The sequence below is a fragment of the Penicillium rubens genome, assembly GCF_028828025.1.
Source record: "Penicillium rubens strain IBT 27055 chromosome Unknown utg000001l_segment0_segment0, whole genome shotgun sequence".
NCBI classification, from domain to species: Eukaryota; Fungi; Ascomycota; class Eurotiomycetes; order Eurotiales; family Aspergillaceae; genus Penicillium; species Penicillium rubens.
The window spans coordinates 121,619-137,337 of record NW_026890599.1 but is presented as its reverse complement, the minus strand read 5'-3'; the positions used below and the strand labels follow the sequence as shown (position 1 = coordinate 137,337).

At 50.5% G+C, this 15,719-nt stretch overlaps 7 protein-coding genes across 7 annotated transcripts; 5 read left to right on the top strand and 2 right to left on the bottom strand.

Annotated features, from left to right (window-relative positions):
• Positions 1 to 193: 193 nt before the first annotated feature.
• On the top strand, positions 194 to 1,130 carry N7525_000054 (uncharacterized protein; the record flags this gene model as incomplete). The annotated part of the gene is made up of 2 exons (XM_002560004.2): positions 194 to 397; positions 450 to 1,130. The coding sequence occupies 2 exons, from the start codon at positions 194 to 196 to the stop codon at positions 1,128 to 1,130; spliced, it is 885 nt and encodes a 294-aa protein (XP_002560050.2).
• A 570-nt stretch (positions 1,131 to 1,700) lies between these two features.
• On the top strand, positions 1,701 to 2,369 carry N7525_000053 (uncharacterized protein; the record flags this gene model as incomplete). The annotated part of the gene is made up of 1 exon (XM_002560003.1): positions 1,701 to 2,369. The coding sequence occupies one exon, from the start codon at positions 1,701 to 1,703 to the stop codon at positions 2,367 to 2,369; it is 669 nt and encodes a 222-aa protein (XP_002560049.1).
• Positions 2,370 to 2,675: 306 nt separating this feature from the next.
• On the bottom strand, positions 2,676 to 4,160 carry N7525_000052 (putative cytochrome b5 reductase; the record flags this gene model as incomplete). Its single annotated transcript, XM_002560002.1, has 2 exons — positions 2,676 to 3,973; positions 4,031 to 4,160. 2 exons carry the CDS (start codon positions 4,158 to 4,160, stop codon positions 2,676 to 2,678), a joined length of 1,428 nt encoding a protein of 475 aa, XP_002560048.1.
• A 620-nt stretch (positions 4,161 to 4,780) lies between these two features.
• Positions 4,781 to 6,536, top strand: N7525_000051 (cytochrome P450; the record flags this gene model as incomplete). Its single annotated transcript, XM_002560001.2, has 3 exons — positions 4,781 to 4,913; positions 4,963 to 5,799; positions 5,848 to 6,536. The coding sequence occupies 3 exons, from the start codon at positions 4,781 to 4,783 to the stop codon at positions 6,534 to 6,536; spliced, it is 1,659 nt and encodes a 552-aa protein (XP_002560047.2).
• Positions 6,537 to 6,722: 186 nt separating this feature from the next.
• N7525_000050 (putative MFS transporter) lies at positions 6,723 to 8,259 on the top strand (the record flags this gene model as incomplete). The annotated part of the gene is made up of 4 exons (XM_002560000.2): positions 6,723 to 7,114; positions 7,165 to 7,629; positions 7,676 to 7,817; positions 7,870 to 8,259. 4 exons carry the CDS (start codon positions 6,723 to 6,725, stop codon positions 8,257 to 8,259), a joined length of 1,389 nt encoding a protein of 462 aa, XP_002560046.2.
• A 434-nt stretch (positions 8,260 to 8,693) lies between these two features.
• N7525_000049 (uncharacterized protein) lies at positions 8,694 to 9,578 on the bottom strand (the record flags this gene model as incomplete). The annotated part of the gene is made up of 1 exon (XM_002559999.1): positions 8,694 to 9,578. The coding sequence occupies one exon, from the start codon at positions 9,576 to 9,578 to the stop codon at positions 8,694 to 8,696; it is 885 nt and encodes a 294-aa protein (XP_002560045.1).
• A 1,122-nt stretch (positions 9,579 to 10,700) lies between these two features.
• N7525_000048 (uncharacterized protein) lies at positions 10,701 to 14,771 on the top strand (the record flags this gene model as incomplete). Its single annotated transcript, XM_002559998.1, has 1 exon — positions 10,701 to 14,771. One exon carries the CDS (start codon positions 10,701 to 10,703, stop codon positions 14,769 to 14,771), a length of 4,071 nt encoding a protein of 1,356 aa, XP_002560044.1.
• Positions 14,772 to 15,719: the final 948 nt, after the last annotated feature.

Below are 15,719 nucleotides of genomic sequence, written 5' to 3'. Positions count from 1 at the left end.
GCCTCGCGGTGTTTCGTTTCCCCGCGATCCCCGGATTTCCAAGATCCACTGGTAATATTACCGGAACATTCCGGTCAAATTACTGTCATATTACAATCCCCTCCCGGTATCTTTCGGTGTTCACTTCTGAGCTCCGTTTGTTTCCAAAGCCCCCGAGGTCGGGAAGAGAATTGGCTTTCAACACCAATCTTTAATGGCAAGACATCCACACCCAGGACACAAGAGCTCATCCTTCGACATGTCTCGACTTTCAATCAGCCTTAAGGCATTAATTAATGCTCCTGCCGCCCGCCCATCCACCGTCCCCGCGCCAGCAAACATAACCTCGGTCTACCAAAAGATCCAAGAGACCGCGCAATCCAAGAAGATCTCGCAGCCGTCATGGGTCGCACTATCAGTGAATCAACCCCCTCAGTCAAGATTGAACCGCCATCTAACATCAATGCCAGACCGCGGCAACAATGACTATGAATTCCCCCGAGTCCCTCGCAGCCCTCTACGAACTAGCCAGCACCAACCCGGACAAGCAAGTCGAGACCGCCGAGCTCATGCGTGAGGTCGGTCTAAAATGCATCAGTTTCAACGGTATTCCACGCACTATAAACTGCCTCAACGCCTTCAGAGCCAGCCTTCCAGACTCAGTCGGCAGCCAGCTCTCCCGTACCCCGACCCGCGCACCAACCCCGGAGAACATCTCCGCGATCAGTGACCGCGGCCACGCACTCTGGGATTCTATCTATCGGCCATTCGAGAAGAAGCTATATAATAAACTGGCCGATTCACACCCCGACTTGCCGGTGCACATCCTACACAGCAACTACGGTGCCCTGCTGTCTGATCCGGAGCGTAGCACTGGCGTCTCTGCTGGGCGGATTCTGACGTCTATTATTGCTATCTCGTGTTTGCGCGCTCAGTCTGGCGTTGGACCCCAGGTCATCTCGCATGTGTTTGGGTTGCGGAAGGCGCTTGAGGATGGCTCGTGGGTGAATGATGTCGAGGGGGAAGAGGCTGCGCAATGGTTAGCTAGCGACGAGGGGAATACCTGGATTTTGAATAGCGTTGATGCTATTGTCGAAGCTATTAGCCAGGGCGCTGGGTCGAACTTTGCTCCTGCACGCGCGAAGTTGTAAATTTTATAGAGAATTTGTACCACACATATTGAATACTATGAGTTCGCCCCGAACGTCGAGGACTCGAGGACTCTTTGATATCGAGTATCGCACGGGCTCATCCGTGCGGGCGAGGCGACCATACACCTGCGCTTGTTCTTCTTCGGGCAGAAAATTGCTTCGAGATAAAAGCTGCATGTCAGTCTAATGAATAAGGGTGGGCGGCGCTTTGGTAAAATAAACCAAGCGACATGAGACCCCTGGTAGTATTCGCGGGGAAAAAAAGCCAACACAGGTGTTCGTCCTAATAACGTGCTCATGAGAATCCCCGCGCCAAGATGCAGTGAGCTGGCCTCGCAACGACACCTGCAGACCATTCCACCAATCGTCATGAGACTCATGTGATTGCACTGCATAAGCTGCATAACTAAGTCAGAAGATACGAGAGTCACCAATTCGATTGTTTTATCACATATATTAGAGGACCCGTTTGATCCGCTCATGCATACCCTACGTGTTTGTGGTGCGAGATAAAGTGATGCTGCCATTGACATTTAAGCCCAGTCATGCCAGTTCAATTTGCGTCGAGCAATGGCACCTGCGATTCGCGAGGTCACCCAGACACTTATCGTGGCCGACACCACGTTTGTGTCAGTCATTACCCTGGGACATACTAAGCCCTGGCCAACGTTGAACTTGGCTACATTGACAGCGACCACTCCATTCACCACTGTCATCCACGTGGTCGATAGAGCAGCAACTCCTCCACCCAAGCAAATCCGTTCGGCCAGAAGCACCGGACTATCAAATGGGAACAAAGGCGCAATAGCGGGGTCTATCCTCGGTGTCGGGGCCTTGCTACTGCTCTTATACTATCTTTATCTATGTCATTTGCAATCCCGGCCATTGACCCCACGATCAGCCAAAGTTCCACTCGATCCAGAAGATCCTACGCCAGCTCCCGAGCCTGTTTCTACTGACAATGCACCGTCGAAGAACAAGAAGAGTGTTACCATATCATCTGATCTTCCTCGATATCTTCCTCGATACTACGGCTCGAAGGATATCAAGTCCATCATCACTCCTATTGTGAGGATGTCAGCAGAAGTGGATTTGAAGACTAGGTTCGAGACGAGAGAAGGAAGATTAGGACAACGGGTTCGGTACATGATTCGAAAACGAAAGAAACCAAGGGTGAAGAAGCGGCGGAGACGCAGGCGTCGAAGAAAGCGCAAAGCTACAAAGGATGATGCGAATTGATCGGAGTTGTCTCTATGTTGTAATCCAGGGGAATTTCAGCCCGAGATAGTGTTTATGTACATTAATCTATACTATTTATATGAAGTACCGAGGCACACCTCCCCTGGAAGATAAGCTCCAACCAGTCAAAGTCTCGGGAATGAGCACTCGGTGAGTGGACTGTCTCGGAGGTCTGCCGGAGGAGAATTTTTTGGTGTCGGACACGAGAACAAATTCGGCAACGGGGCCGGAGCCGCTATTTCCCATCGACTCAACAAAAACTTGGCTTCTCCATTAACCTCGGCTATTACTATATTAGGCAATTTTCTAGAAACAAAAGATTTGATCGGTCATCTTCGCCACAGCCCCTGGCTTGGTAAAGCCCAGCGCCACCAAATTCTTCTTAGTGGCATTGACCATTCCGGGCGGCCCACATAACATCACCTTAGTGTCTGGCGATGCTGCAGGGAGCTGCTCCGCCAGAACTGCCTGGTCCACGTATCCCGATCCATAGGTCCAGCCCTCGGGCGCAGAGTCCAGCATATACCACAGCTTGAAGTTCTTTGGGTATTGGCGCGCGAACCGTTCCAGCTCCTCGCGTAAGAGAATGTCAGCCTCGCTGCGGTTCGCGTAGACCAGACTAACTTCCGTCGTGTCGGTGTCGTTCTCGCAGATAGCCCGGATAAGCTGGTACATGGGCGTGATGCCTGTGCCGCCGGCCACCATGCCGATCTTGCGACAAAGACCTTTTGTGTAACGCATAGAGCCCTTAGGTCCGCGGAACTCGACTTCGTCGCCCACGGTCAGGCCGGCCAGATATTTCCCACTCAATAGACCGTCGGGGTAGCATTTGATCACGAGTTCAATGCGGCCCCGGTCGATGTTGTTGGAGGTAGGGGTGTATGAGCGAGTGACGGTCGTTCCATCGACAACAGCTCTGATGGCGACGTGTTGACCGATGGGTAGACCTAACACATCTGTGGCGGTTGGCAGTGCAAAGACGAAACGGTAGACGTTCGTTGCTAGTTCGGTCTTTTCAACGAGTGGCAGGCGTTGGTATTGTTGCGGCTCGAGGAAACCGTGTGTGAGATGTGGATCGGCACGGATCACCTTCTTTGACTTAATACGAGGTGGGTAACGCATGAACCCAGAGTCGATCTTGGTGAATTTGCCGGCCTGTCGTGCTACCACTACTCCCACGGCTGTGGAGATAGCAGAAGCGGCCAAGAAGCCGTTGACGAAGCCTCCATGAGGCAGTCGTAAGCTCTTCAGTTGGTGAGGGATCAGTTGGGAGATGGCTCCCAGGTTGGTTGTGAGATTGTTGCTTTTGCTGAAGACGTAGAAGACTGGGATCAGTCCACCCAGAGCACAAGCGATCGTCTTGATGGTCGATGATGAGGAGCCGGCCTCTACGGGTGCTTTTTGGGACACCACACGCACTGCCTTGGGTCGGACATACTGCTGGGCATCCTTCAAAGTTCCCACCAGGAATGGCTGCATGATCTCACGGGCGTCTTCAGAATGCCCGACATCCTCATAGGCTGCTGTGGCATCGGTGCCGGCTACCTCGATGAGAGCCTCTGCACCACCTGGGTGATCTTGCAGATATGTTGTGAGGTCAAAGACTGTTGCAATGTTAGTACCGGCTTTTCGATTGAATCAACTTTAAAAAAATGTATTACCCTGTCCATGGATGACCATCCAGGTATCACCCTTGGTGTTATGTGCCGCTACATCTTTCAATGTATACTCTGGCAGCTCAACATCTGCCTTCCACTCAGCCTTCAGCTCTTTTGTTTCTGGAACGGACATTGTGAATGAAAGATTTCAAATGTTTGCAAAAACCAAAAGGATGGAGTCTTAATTTAATATCACGAAAAGTACTCCGTACTGGAACATGGAATTATCGCAATAGCCCACTTAGCACTTCCGATATGTACATAAAACATAAAACCAGCCTACCAGGAATCAGGGATTCAAAATACCTCGGCATCTCGAAAAAATCAAAGAAAAAGTCAAAGAAAAAGTCAAAGAAAAAAACAGAAAAATCAGCCAAAAAAAGACAAAAAAAAAACAAAACCTCGATCTTGTCGGTGGGGCCGAGACGGCACAATTCGTGTCGGTGCCGTCTGCCGTCTGCCGTCGGCCACGGTGAGCCCGAAATATAACGTCCAACTCCCTTCCCGTATGGAATACACTACTTTTTGCCTATTTCGGCGTGATGTTATTGTGGATCCTGAGAAATATTTTGAGCCGAGGCTCTTAGAGATATACATCTTCTTCTATTATGAGATGAAAAAGAATCGGGACGCGTTTTTATGAAATAGTGGAGTCTACTATGCAGTTTTGAACGACTCAGATAATTAGATCCTTATAAAATGTGAGCGGGCCCTTCAGGAGAGGAAGATAACTTGTTTCATTCTCATTTCATAATGGTTGCCAAACATTTCTACTTACTGGGCGAGGCTATTACCTCTGCTCGCCCAATCGAGGTAGAGACAACAGTCAACTACCAAGGACTTCAGCTCCTTATTGCTGGCCAATTTGCCATTGTTGAGCCAAATGGTAAGATTTTGTCCTATCGTCTCCGATATCATTCTGACTCCCATGATAGGAATTGGTTTCCAGTCTGAGGACTCGGTGTTGTCCACTACCTCGGAGATCCTTGCGAATGAAGAGCCCATTGCCATCTCCATAGACGGCAAGGCCGTACGGGAGATCCCTGGTCCCAAGGGACTGCCATTTGTGGGGAACTTCTTCGAGGTCTATCCTGACCACCTGGGAAACCACCAGCGTCTATTTGACCAATATGGACCCATCATCCAAACCACCAACATGGGCCGGACGGTCTACCACACCAATGACCCCGAGCTATCGGCCATTGTTTTCTCAGAGTCTGATTTCTTTACTAAGAAAATCAACGAGGCACACCCCTTACACCCCATTAAGAACCAACAGGCCGGTGTGTTCTTGGGTGACACCGATACACCCGAATGGCGCGCGGCACACAAGTTCCTCCCGCCAGCGCTAGGACCGAAAGCAGTGCGCCACTATGCCCCCACTATGCAAGAGACTGTCGAGGATGCATTCAATGTGTTTGATGAGCTAGACGAGCGCGGCGAGGCTTGGAATGTCTACCCGTACATGCTTAAGCTCGGTGCGCAGGCCGTGGGTAAGCTGGTTCTGGGTATGGACTTTAAGCATTTCTCCACCGTGGATGCGCCACCTCATGAACTTGTCTACCGAATTGCCGAGTCGTTGGAGCTGAACAAGAAGGTAACCGCCCGTGGCGACTGGTACGCCAAGTTGCCTTTCGGTGACCCGAAGCGTCTCCGGCATGCTCGTGATCGTATCGTTGAGATGGTTAACGAGTCCATTCAAAATGCTTCTCGGAATGGTGTCGAGGATCTCCCGTTACAGGATGCTGCATTGCAGGCCTCGAATATGATTGGTAAGTGAAATACCTGGCAGTTGGAAGGCTCGAGCTGACGTTAGGCAGATTATATTATTCGCGCCACGGATAACAAGGGCGAGAAATTGCCCAAGACAAGTCTGATGGAGGCACTGGTAGTAGCCACCGGCGCTGGGTTTACTACTACTAGCTCATTGTTGTCGTGGCTGCTTTATTCCCTAGTCAACTATCCCGGCATGCAGGAGAGACTCCTACAGGAATTGATTGACAACGACATCGATGCCGACACCCCGATGACTGCGGATCTGACTGATCGTCTGACGTTCTTGGACAAATTCATCAAAGAAACTCAACGCCGTCATAATCCCTCATACCAGCCCGCGCGCACTGCCAAGGTCGATATGATTCTTCCAGGCGGATACAAGCTTCCCGAAGACTCTATCGTCATTCCTGCCCTTCACCACATTCACAACAACCCAGCTGTCTGGTCTAACCCAGCACGGTTTGATCCAGACCGCTGGGATACGGCGGAAGTGAAGGACCGCCATAAGTCTGCGTATATTCCCTTCGCTACTGGACCCCGTATGTGCATTGGGTTCAACTTTGCCTTGCAGGAAGTCAAAGTGTTCTTGCCCAAATTGTTGTACCGGTACAAATTCACAAAAGAGAATGATGGGCCAGTCGAGTATGATCCCATGTTCCAGTTGATTCGTCCTACCAACTTGTATGTGCGGGCAGAACGACGAGTGAAATGGCCTCCCAAGACTGAGCAGTGAGAGATATTTGTACATAATAATTTTATTCATACTCCTTATACTCCCAAAGAGAGATGTAATATATATCCCACCGTCCACCGTTTAGTTCCCCCGAAGAAAGCTTAGCTCCGGCCCGAACCCCGACTCCGAACGTCGGAGGTTAAAAGTTGTTTCCACCTTCAACTTTCTTCCTTCAACCATCTGATAATGGAGAATCAATCGCGACCGGCGCGATACATGGCCCATGTTTTCGAAGAGCTGGGTCTAACCACCATGTGGCGGTCGTCGCTCGACGTGAAGCTTCTTTGCGCGCAACGATTCGTCCGGCTCTTCGCGTACGGCGGCTCGACCTTGATTTTGGCGTCGTATCTATCGGCCATGGGAATTTCAGATGATCGGATTGGCTTGTTTATGACTCTCACGCTGGTCGGAGATGTGGTGATCAGCTTCTTCCTCACTCTATTTGCCGATGCTATGGGTCGCAAGGCGGTGTTGTCGCTCGGATCGGTCCTTATGGCTGGCAGCGGAGTCATTTTTGCTCTTTTTGGAAATTTCTGGATTCTACTGGCTGCTGCAGTCTTCGGTGTCGTCAGTCCGAGGTTCGTCTTTTTTGTTCTGTGGTTTCTTTTTATCCGAGCTAACTTCGTAGTGGAAATGAAATTGGCCCGTTCCGTGCCGTGGAGGAATCCACTCTGGCTCATCTCACACCACATGAGCTTCTGAGTGATGTTTTTGCTTGGTATTCCTTGATTGGAAATGCTGGCTCAGCCACAGGAATGCTTGTCTGTGGTTGGATCATCAATTCTCTCGAGTCAATCCACGGATGGGCCTTCATTCCCGCCTGTCGCATCATTTTCTTCGTCTATGCCGGCGTCGGCGTCGTTAAGCTAATCTTGACTCTGGGTCTGAGTGGCAAAGTCGAGGTTCAGAAAGAAGAGCCACAGGAGCAGAGCTCCGAAACCCGACCACTGCTGTCAGAACCTGTCGAACAAGATGTCGAACCGGCCACGAAGAAGGGGCTGTTTCCGTCTATCGAGAAGGACCTGTGGTCTCTGGTTATCCGTCTCTTCATCCTGTTTGGAGTGGACTCATTTGCGTCTGGATTGGCTTCACTGTGAGTGAGATCCTAACTCTTATAGGCTACAATGCTAATTTGTCAGGTCCTGGATGACCTACTTCTTCAAGGGCAAGTTCAATCTGCCTTCAGGTGGGCTCGGCACTATGTTCTTCACTACGAACATTATTTCTGCGGCATCCATGCTGGTGGCCTCGTCCCTCGCCAAACGAATTGGTAATGTCAAGGTAAGGTATTCTTCCTACTCGGGCTGCTGAACGACTTCTAACTCTTTGATAGACTATGGTATTCACTCATCTGCCGTCGGCGATCTGTCTGGCTCTCATCTCCGTCCCATCTAGCCTGCCTCTGGCACTGACCTTTTTGATTCTGCGAGCCTGCACCCAGAACATGGATGTGGCGCCTCGCTCCGCATTCCTTGCTGCAGCTTTGCCGGCAGACAAGCGCACAGCTATCATGGGCGCGGTAAATGTTGTGAAGACTACAGCCCAGAGCATGGGTCCCCTGTTGACGGGTATCTTGTCGAGCAATGGCCATTTCGGTGTGTCCTTCATTATTGCAGGATGTTTGAAAGTGACCTATGATCTTGGCATGTTGTTTAGCTTTGCTGGCAAGGAGGCTGCCCGTAGGAAGCAGGCAGCTCAAGATGCCGATGAAGAGACAAGTTAGAATATTAAGTTGGGAATCATGGGTATGGCTTGTTGATGAATTTGCTACGTCAATGTTGGAAGTACCATAGAGGGTCTTGCTGTTCTACAGTGTGATGTGTCTGCAATTGACACAAAATATCATTTCGCTTGGTCAGTAGACCAGAAAGTCAAGTGGCTATAATGAGATGATGACACCGAAAAATTATATACGACCCCTGTCGCCTCTTGGAGTCGGTCATATCCATTGAATCCTTTGATCTACATTACTTTGAATTGTGAGCGCAAGGAGTTTCGTATTCATTCCTTAAGATACTACTTTAGCAGTATGAAAAGATCAAGTAATAGAGCAAGTTTCACATATCACAGTGGGCTTTTAACTAATCTGGTATACACAAATGATTCCAATTCATCACAAATCAAACGCTCAGATATACAACATTTCCAAATCCAACTCTAAACAAGACGAGCAGCCCTGTTTCGCAAGACCGACAAACGCCGACGAGTCATCACAGTACTATTACCGGGGGCAGTACCATTGTGATGCAAGGTAACATTCGAGTGGGCATGATGCTTGCCGGTGACGATATGCGAAGTCTTATTCTTCAACAACTGCATGATATGATGCACGATCTGATCACTCTGCGCATGACCAGCCTGGTTGACACGACCCTCCTGCACGGGCTCACGCTGGCTATGCGTAGCCTGGGAAGCACGCCAAGAATCCGAGTTCGATCCGGGCATCTGGATATTTTTGATATCCTCGACGGTAGTATGCTTTTCAGCGCGCACAGGCGCATCGGGCTGAGAAGTAGGAATGGACTGGTGGGTGTCTGCTTGCTTGTTGTTCTCCTTTGCACCATGGGTAGGGATGTTCTCGTTGTGGAGAGGGCTGTCGCTGTCGCAAACGAGATTCACCCAGACCTGGCTGTAAGCGACGAACTGGCGCGAGGCGCACTGACTAATTGCGACGCCATCTCGGATCTCTTTGCTGATTAGGGGCGGGTCGATGCATTCCGGGACCTCGTGTACGGTAATGTTGCAGCCGCTGCCGCCTGAGAGAAAAGGGAGGTCGTGGTCGTTGGAGAGGAGCTCGGCGTCGACGGAGATGGCGTCGACGAGGTTCTTCTCGTAGGAGGGGACGGAGAAGCTTTTGCAGCTGCCCTGAGTGATATTTTGGGATGGGCCGGATACGTGGTACTTTTCGTATGTGTCGAGATTGCTGAATGCCTCGCCAGGGCAGTTTGGGTAGAAGTGTGTCCAAACACGAGCTATGCTTTCGGCGTGGACTGTGCCTGATAGAAGGGATAGGGAGATAAATGATGTGGTGAGGGAACGCATGGTTACTGGGATTTTGATATATTCGGGAACTTATAGACTTTGATCAGACTGAATTACGTGATTGCAAAGCGTAGGCAGCAAGACGTTTTATCCATTCTTATATACGTTACGTCCTGTCACCCTTCTCATTCCATGATTGCCGCACCGTAATGGGATGGCGGGGAAGAATGACTGGAATGACTATGATGCTGAACATGAAACGCCTCTAAAATCCAAAGGGAACTTCTGCGTCATACCCAGGGGCTGGCAAGTGTCATAAAATCCAATCTTCTCTCAATCGGTGTTCTGATCGCACATTCCGGTCCTAAAGTGTCCATAGGATGTCGATCTAGGATCGTGGTATGTGGGTGCTCCTATTTACATTCCAACGGCTGTTCGCCTCTAAAAAGGCTTGGAAATGCTTGGGAATCACACCAATATTGTACTATTCGTGCGTTCTACGTAGAGAGATGGCAGGTTAAAAATAATTGACGACATTAGTGTATGAGGTTGGCGATCATTCGAGCATTTCATTGGCTGACGACTACACCTGACAGCTTGCGGATACTATTAGATTTAATACCTAGGTAGCTCCCTACTGACGTCGCGACTATGTCGTTAAACTTGAACAAGAAGGATGAAGTGGTTATATTGTGATTGTACGAAGTGACTGCTCGAGTACACTTGCAAGGTCTACTAGATTTTGGAACACCCGAGCACAAAACTTGAGAGAATCAAGTCAGTCGGAATTTAGCAGGTATATACCCAGGAGAGATTGTACTTGGCATGGACACACATGTATATATGCAAGAGTCAATCTATACCGAGTCCAATGCCGAACAACCGCGGCTTGCAGAGTCTGTCTAGTTGCATATTGGTTGCATATTAGTGGCATATACACCCATGCATGAACAACTTCATTGGCAATATGCGCCCCACTGAATCGAACGAGGTAAAGAACGGCACTTCATCCCCTCTTTTATGACAGCGGGCTGGTAAGCCCACACAAAATGCGATAGCATTGGTGAATTCGAAGTTCAAATCTTTCGTAAGAGTTTTAATGATTCCGAACTCCTTTCTAGGACCATCCCCTGATTCCTCATCACCCCCAAGTCTATTCCCCAGACACACCAAAACTGCACCATGCGAGAAGTCACAGAGAAGGGTTATCAACTCGGAGTTGATGTTGGCGGGACATTCACAGATGTTTACGTGTTCACCCCGCATGGACAAACAGTGCGAGCAAAGGTCCCAACAACCATCCCAGACCAAAGTATAGGGATCCAACAGGGCATTGCCAAGGCCCGTGAACTAGTCCATCAGCAGTTCGGCTGGTCGGGGACTTTCCAATTCATTCACCATGGCACGACGACCGCAACGAATGCAGTCCTCGAAGGGAAGGGCGCCCGCACCGCGCTAATTGTGACGGCTGGCCATAAGGATATATTGGCTTTGCGTCGCTCCCAGATCCCAGGTGGATTGGGTGCGTGGCTGCACTGGACCCCACCCGACCCCATAGTGCCACTTGAGCGAGTCGTTCAATGTAAAGAACGCATGTCCGTACAGGGCGAAACAGTAACGCCAGTTGATGTTGAGAATCTGCGACAAAGCTTGAAAGAGCTGGCGCGACAGAAACCAGAAGCGGTCGCTATCTCGCTATTAAACTCGCATAGCAACGAGGCTCACGAACGCGTGGTTGCACAAACAGTCCGCGAGGAGCTTGGGGCCGGTATCGCCATAATTTGTTCTACAGATGTTCTGCGTGAAGTCGGAGAGTATGAGAGGACGGTCACGACCTGCACGAATACGCTGGTGAAGCCGGTTGTTGAGAAATATCTGCACAATCTGTCTGAAGCGCTTGCGACAGAAAGTGAAGCCATTCGAGTTCTCAAGAGCGATGGTGGATTGACCAGTCTGACTCTCGCTTCTGAGTTGCCGGTCAACATCCTCATGTCGGGACCTGCAGGAGGCGTCAAGGGAGTGGCAGATGTTGTGGCTCGGAGTACTCCGTATAAGAATCTGATTACCTTGGATATGGGGGGAACTTCTACCGACTGCGCACTAATTTACAATGGGCAGCCTCAGCTCCGACGGGAGACTGTTGTAGAGAGTCTTTCTGTTCGGGCGCCCGCAGTTGATATTAAGACCGTTGGGGCTGGTGGAGGGTCAATCACAACTTATATGGAGCTCACGGAGACCTTGCGGGTAGGCCCCGAGAGCGCAGGTGCATCACCCGGACCTGCATCTTATGGAAAAGGCGGAAAGCAAGCCACTGTCACGGATGCGAATCTGGTCCTGGGGTATTTGCCCAAAACATTGCTCGGTGGTGAGTTCGCGTTGGATGTGCAGGCTGCTATAACTGCTGTCGAGGATATTGCGAACCAGATGAAGCTTCCGGTCATTCAAACAGCCGAGGATATCATCACTATCATCAATGAGACTATGTATGGTGCCTTGCGTCTTGTCTCTGTGGAGCAGGGCTATGATCCTCGTGAATTTGCACTGGTCGCTTTCGGTGGCGCCGGCCCTCTGCATGCAAATGCCGTGGGTCAACTTCTTGGGGCCTGGCCTGTGATCATCCCGCCTTCCCCTGGAATCCTATGTGCACAGGGTGATGTGACCACTAAACTTAGACACGAACAATCCGCCACATTCATCCGTATTGTCTCCGGAACCACTGTTGCCGAGGCACGGGAACAGTACCAAACGCTAGAGCAAGAGTGTCGGGATACTTTGTCGAGGACGGCGGGTGATCTGTGGCCCTTGTCATGGAAAACTGCATACCAAGCAGATCTCCGGTACAAAGGTCAAGCTTTGATGATAACAATTGATCTCACTGAAGAAGACTTGGCCCTGACTACCGATAAATGGCATGATGTGTTGCGACAAAAGTTCGACCAGCAGCACCAGCAGATGTTCACTTACTGCTTACCCGACTTTGAGCTTGAATTGATGAGACTGGGGGTTGTGTTGGAAGACGCCTCGCCTGGTATTGACATTCCTCAAGTTGGCAAAGCCACAATTCCCCCTTCAGATGCAAAGATTGGCGAGCAGAATATCATCGTCCAAGGCGAAGAGAAATTGGCAACCCTGTGGGATCGTCACAAGATTAGCAAGCAGGGTATTCAAGTAATGGGTCCGTGTATTATCTCTGAAATGGACAGCAATACACTCATCTTGCCTGGCTACTATGGTGAGATCGATAGCATCGGGAATATTTTGATCAACCCTCTGGAAAGGAAGCCTACCGCCGCTACCACGTACACTGCCGAGTCAGCCAAAGAGCTTGTCAAGGGTACTCCATTGATTCCTACACTGATATCCTCGACACTGGCCTCCATTCGCGGCGAGATGGACAAGATGATGCTACGATGCAGCATGTCCCCTGCCATCCGAGAGCAGCAGGATGAATTCAATGTCATAACCGACAGTGAGGGCAAAATGCTGGTTGGTCAGTTTGGCAGCTTTATCACCCAATTCCTCGATGTTTGGGATGGCACAATCGAGGAGGGGGATGTGTTCATTACCAACGATACCTACCAAGTGCAGGGCGCCATCAGCCACCTCAACGACATCATCGCCTTTTTGCCCATTTTCCACGACGGTCAGATCATTGGATTCGCATCGCAATTTGGCCATCTGACAGACGTTGGAGGTATCGTTCCGGGAAGCATGTCAATCAACGCGACATCTGTCTTCGATGACGGTGTGCAGATTCCTTGCATAAAGCTGTATACCGGTGGTGTGATGAACACAGATCTGGTCGATCTTCTTTGTCGAAACTCTCGCCAACCGGCATGGTATCGCTCTGACCTGACTGCCATTGTAGCTTCCTGTTCTATGGCCGCCACCAGAGTTCGAGAGTTGGCCACCCGTTTCGGCACTGAAGTGTACCTGGCTGCGTGCTCGGAGCTGCTGTACCGGAACCGAACTGGATTCGCAAAGATTATCGAGCGCCAATTCGACGATCTGGAAAGCAAATTCACAGACTTCGTCGATGATGATGGCCACGGTGTTGGACCTTGGGCACTCACCTGCTCCATGAAAAGAGTAGAGGGCAACCGGCTCCAATTTGACTGGAGCGGCACTTCTCCACAGAGCGAGCGTAGCATCAACTTTTATCTCTCGGAGACAATGTTCAGGATGTTCATTGGGTACTACCTCATTGCAGCCGCTGCCCCGGGAACAGTTATCAATGACGGTTTCCATGACTTGATTGACGTGCACATCCCCCGCGGATCAGTCCTCAAGCCTGTTCGCCCTGCGCCAATCTCGTGCCGAACTCACTTCCTCGGGCGGACCTTGGACATTGTACAAGCTCTGATTGGCCAAAAGCAAGACTCCTACCAGGCTGCAGCTGGATTCAGTGACTCGCCTCACTTCTTTTACTCTGGATTTAAGCCGGACGGGGAGTGGTACCAGCTCTACCAGATCGGATTTGGAGGCGTGCCTGCACGACAGGCCGGCGACGGACCTGATTGCCACTGTCTCTTCCCCGCCATCAAGTCCATTCCGACAGAAATAATAGAGCTCAACTACCCGTTGCGTATTGAAGCTAATGAGAGCGTCGCCGACAGTGGTGGCGCCGGATTTTATCGCGGTGGTAATGCTCAGCGCACGCTATACCGATTCCTCGCTCGTGGGGAGTTCAGTCTCCACGATGACCGGTGGTTCACCAAGCCATGGGGGTTGAAGGGCGGAAAGCCGGGACAGCGATCCCGTAAGATGCTCTACCGGTTCTCCAAGTCTGAGGACAGTCCTCCCACAGAGATTTTGCCTTCAAAGTGTGATCATATTCGCGTCGACCCGGGTGATCTTCTCGAGTGGGTGACTTGGGGAGGGGGTGGATTGGGCGATCCTTTGACACGTCCGGCAGAAAAGGTTGCCCTGGAAGTACACCGGAAGCTGGTCACGGTTGAGGGAGCTCGTATTGCGTATGGCACTGTTGTCAACGACGATTTCACTGTAGATGAGGCTGAGACCGAGGCATTGCGGGCCCAGATGCGGATGGAACGTAGCCAGCTTAGTGAGTCCTCCATCTATGACCGCGGTGGAAGCCTCGAGCATTTACGAGAAACATGTCTGCAAGAGACTGGACTTGATGCCCCGTTACCTCAGTGGGAAACCGAAATTTATGGTCCCCACGCTGGGTTGGAATATGTGCAGGATTGGTTCAACGGGATGCGGTCACGCAAAGGTTGGGAGCTTAACTAGCCCCTAACAGGACCCTCGTCTTTATCCTTTTTCTCTTTTCCTTTGTACTTAGTTTTGGTGCTCTCTTTTTCATAAAGAATCAACTAGCAGCAACAGCTAAATATTCCCTATAGCTCGATTATCCACTAAACAATATAGGGTCCCCTATATGACACTTTCCCAAGCCAAACCACAACTGTACCTAAAACAAAGTCCCCATTGTTCACATTCTTCAGGCTTCACCATGCCAAGAGGTAGGGTTAGACCATTGAAATTGGATAAACAGAGTATATTTATTTTAGAAGGTGACTTTGTTGTCGTTGGCTTCTGCCCCATATCAACCAATATAGCAGTGTCAACCTAAGCCACAGCAACATACATGATACTGCAAGACTACCTAGGTACCTACCTAGGTAGGTATATACATGTACATAAACATCGAAGGCGAGTGCCGATAGTGGAGCCAGTGGTTGCAACTTCCAAATTAAGACAAACTTCCTAAACAGGCTAGTAGCCCGGATGATCTCGGAGTAGCAATATTCCGTAAAATCCCAAACAGGCAGTCGCAACCATCCAACCGTCGGCTCTTGCCGAGCCAACTGAAGACAACTCGGGCATCGACCGGCAAGAGGTGCGGTTGGCTTGCCCGATTCCGGCTCCCGACTGTGGCGCCAATTCTCGTCCTCCGCACAGACGAGTTTCGCCCAAACTCCGCGTAAATGGCTAACTCCAGATACCCCAGATCCCAATTCCCGGGTCCACAGGAACCTGGCTTCATTGGTTGAGACTGCTTGATCGTCCCCTATGATGCGGGTTAACTCTTATGACAGAACGTGCCAGGCCCAGTACGTAGCGGGGCCTGTTCTGCAGACTATAAACATGGTGCGAAGACCCCCGGCTAAGTGGTTGATTTTTTCTATAGCCCCTTGCACTGCTTCCTTCATACCCCGGATTGTGATCTTGACTTCC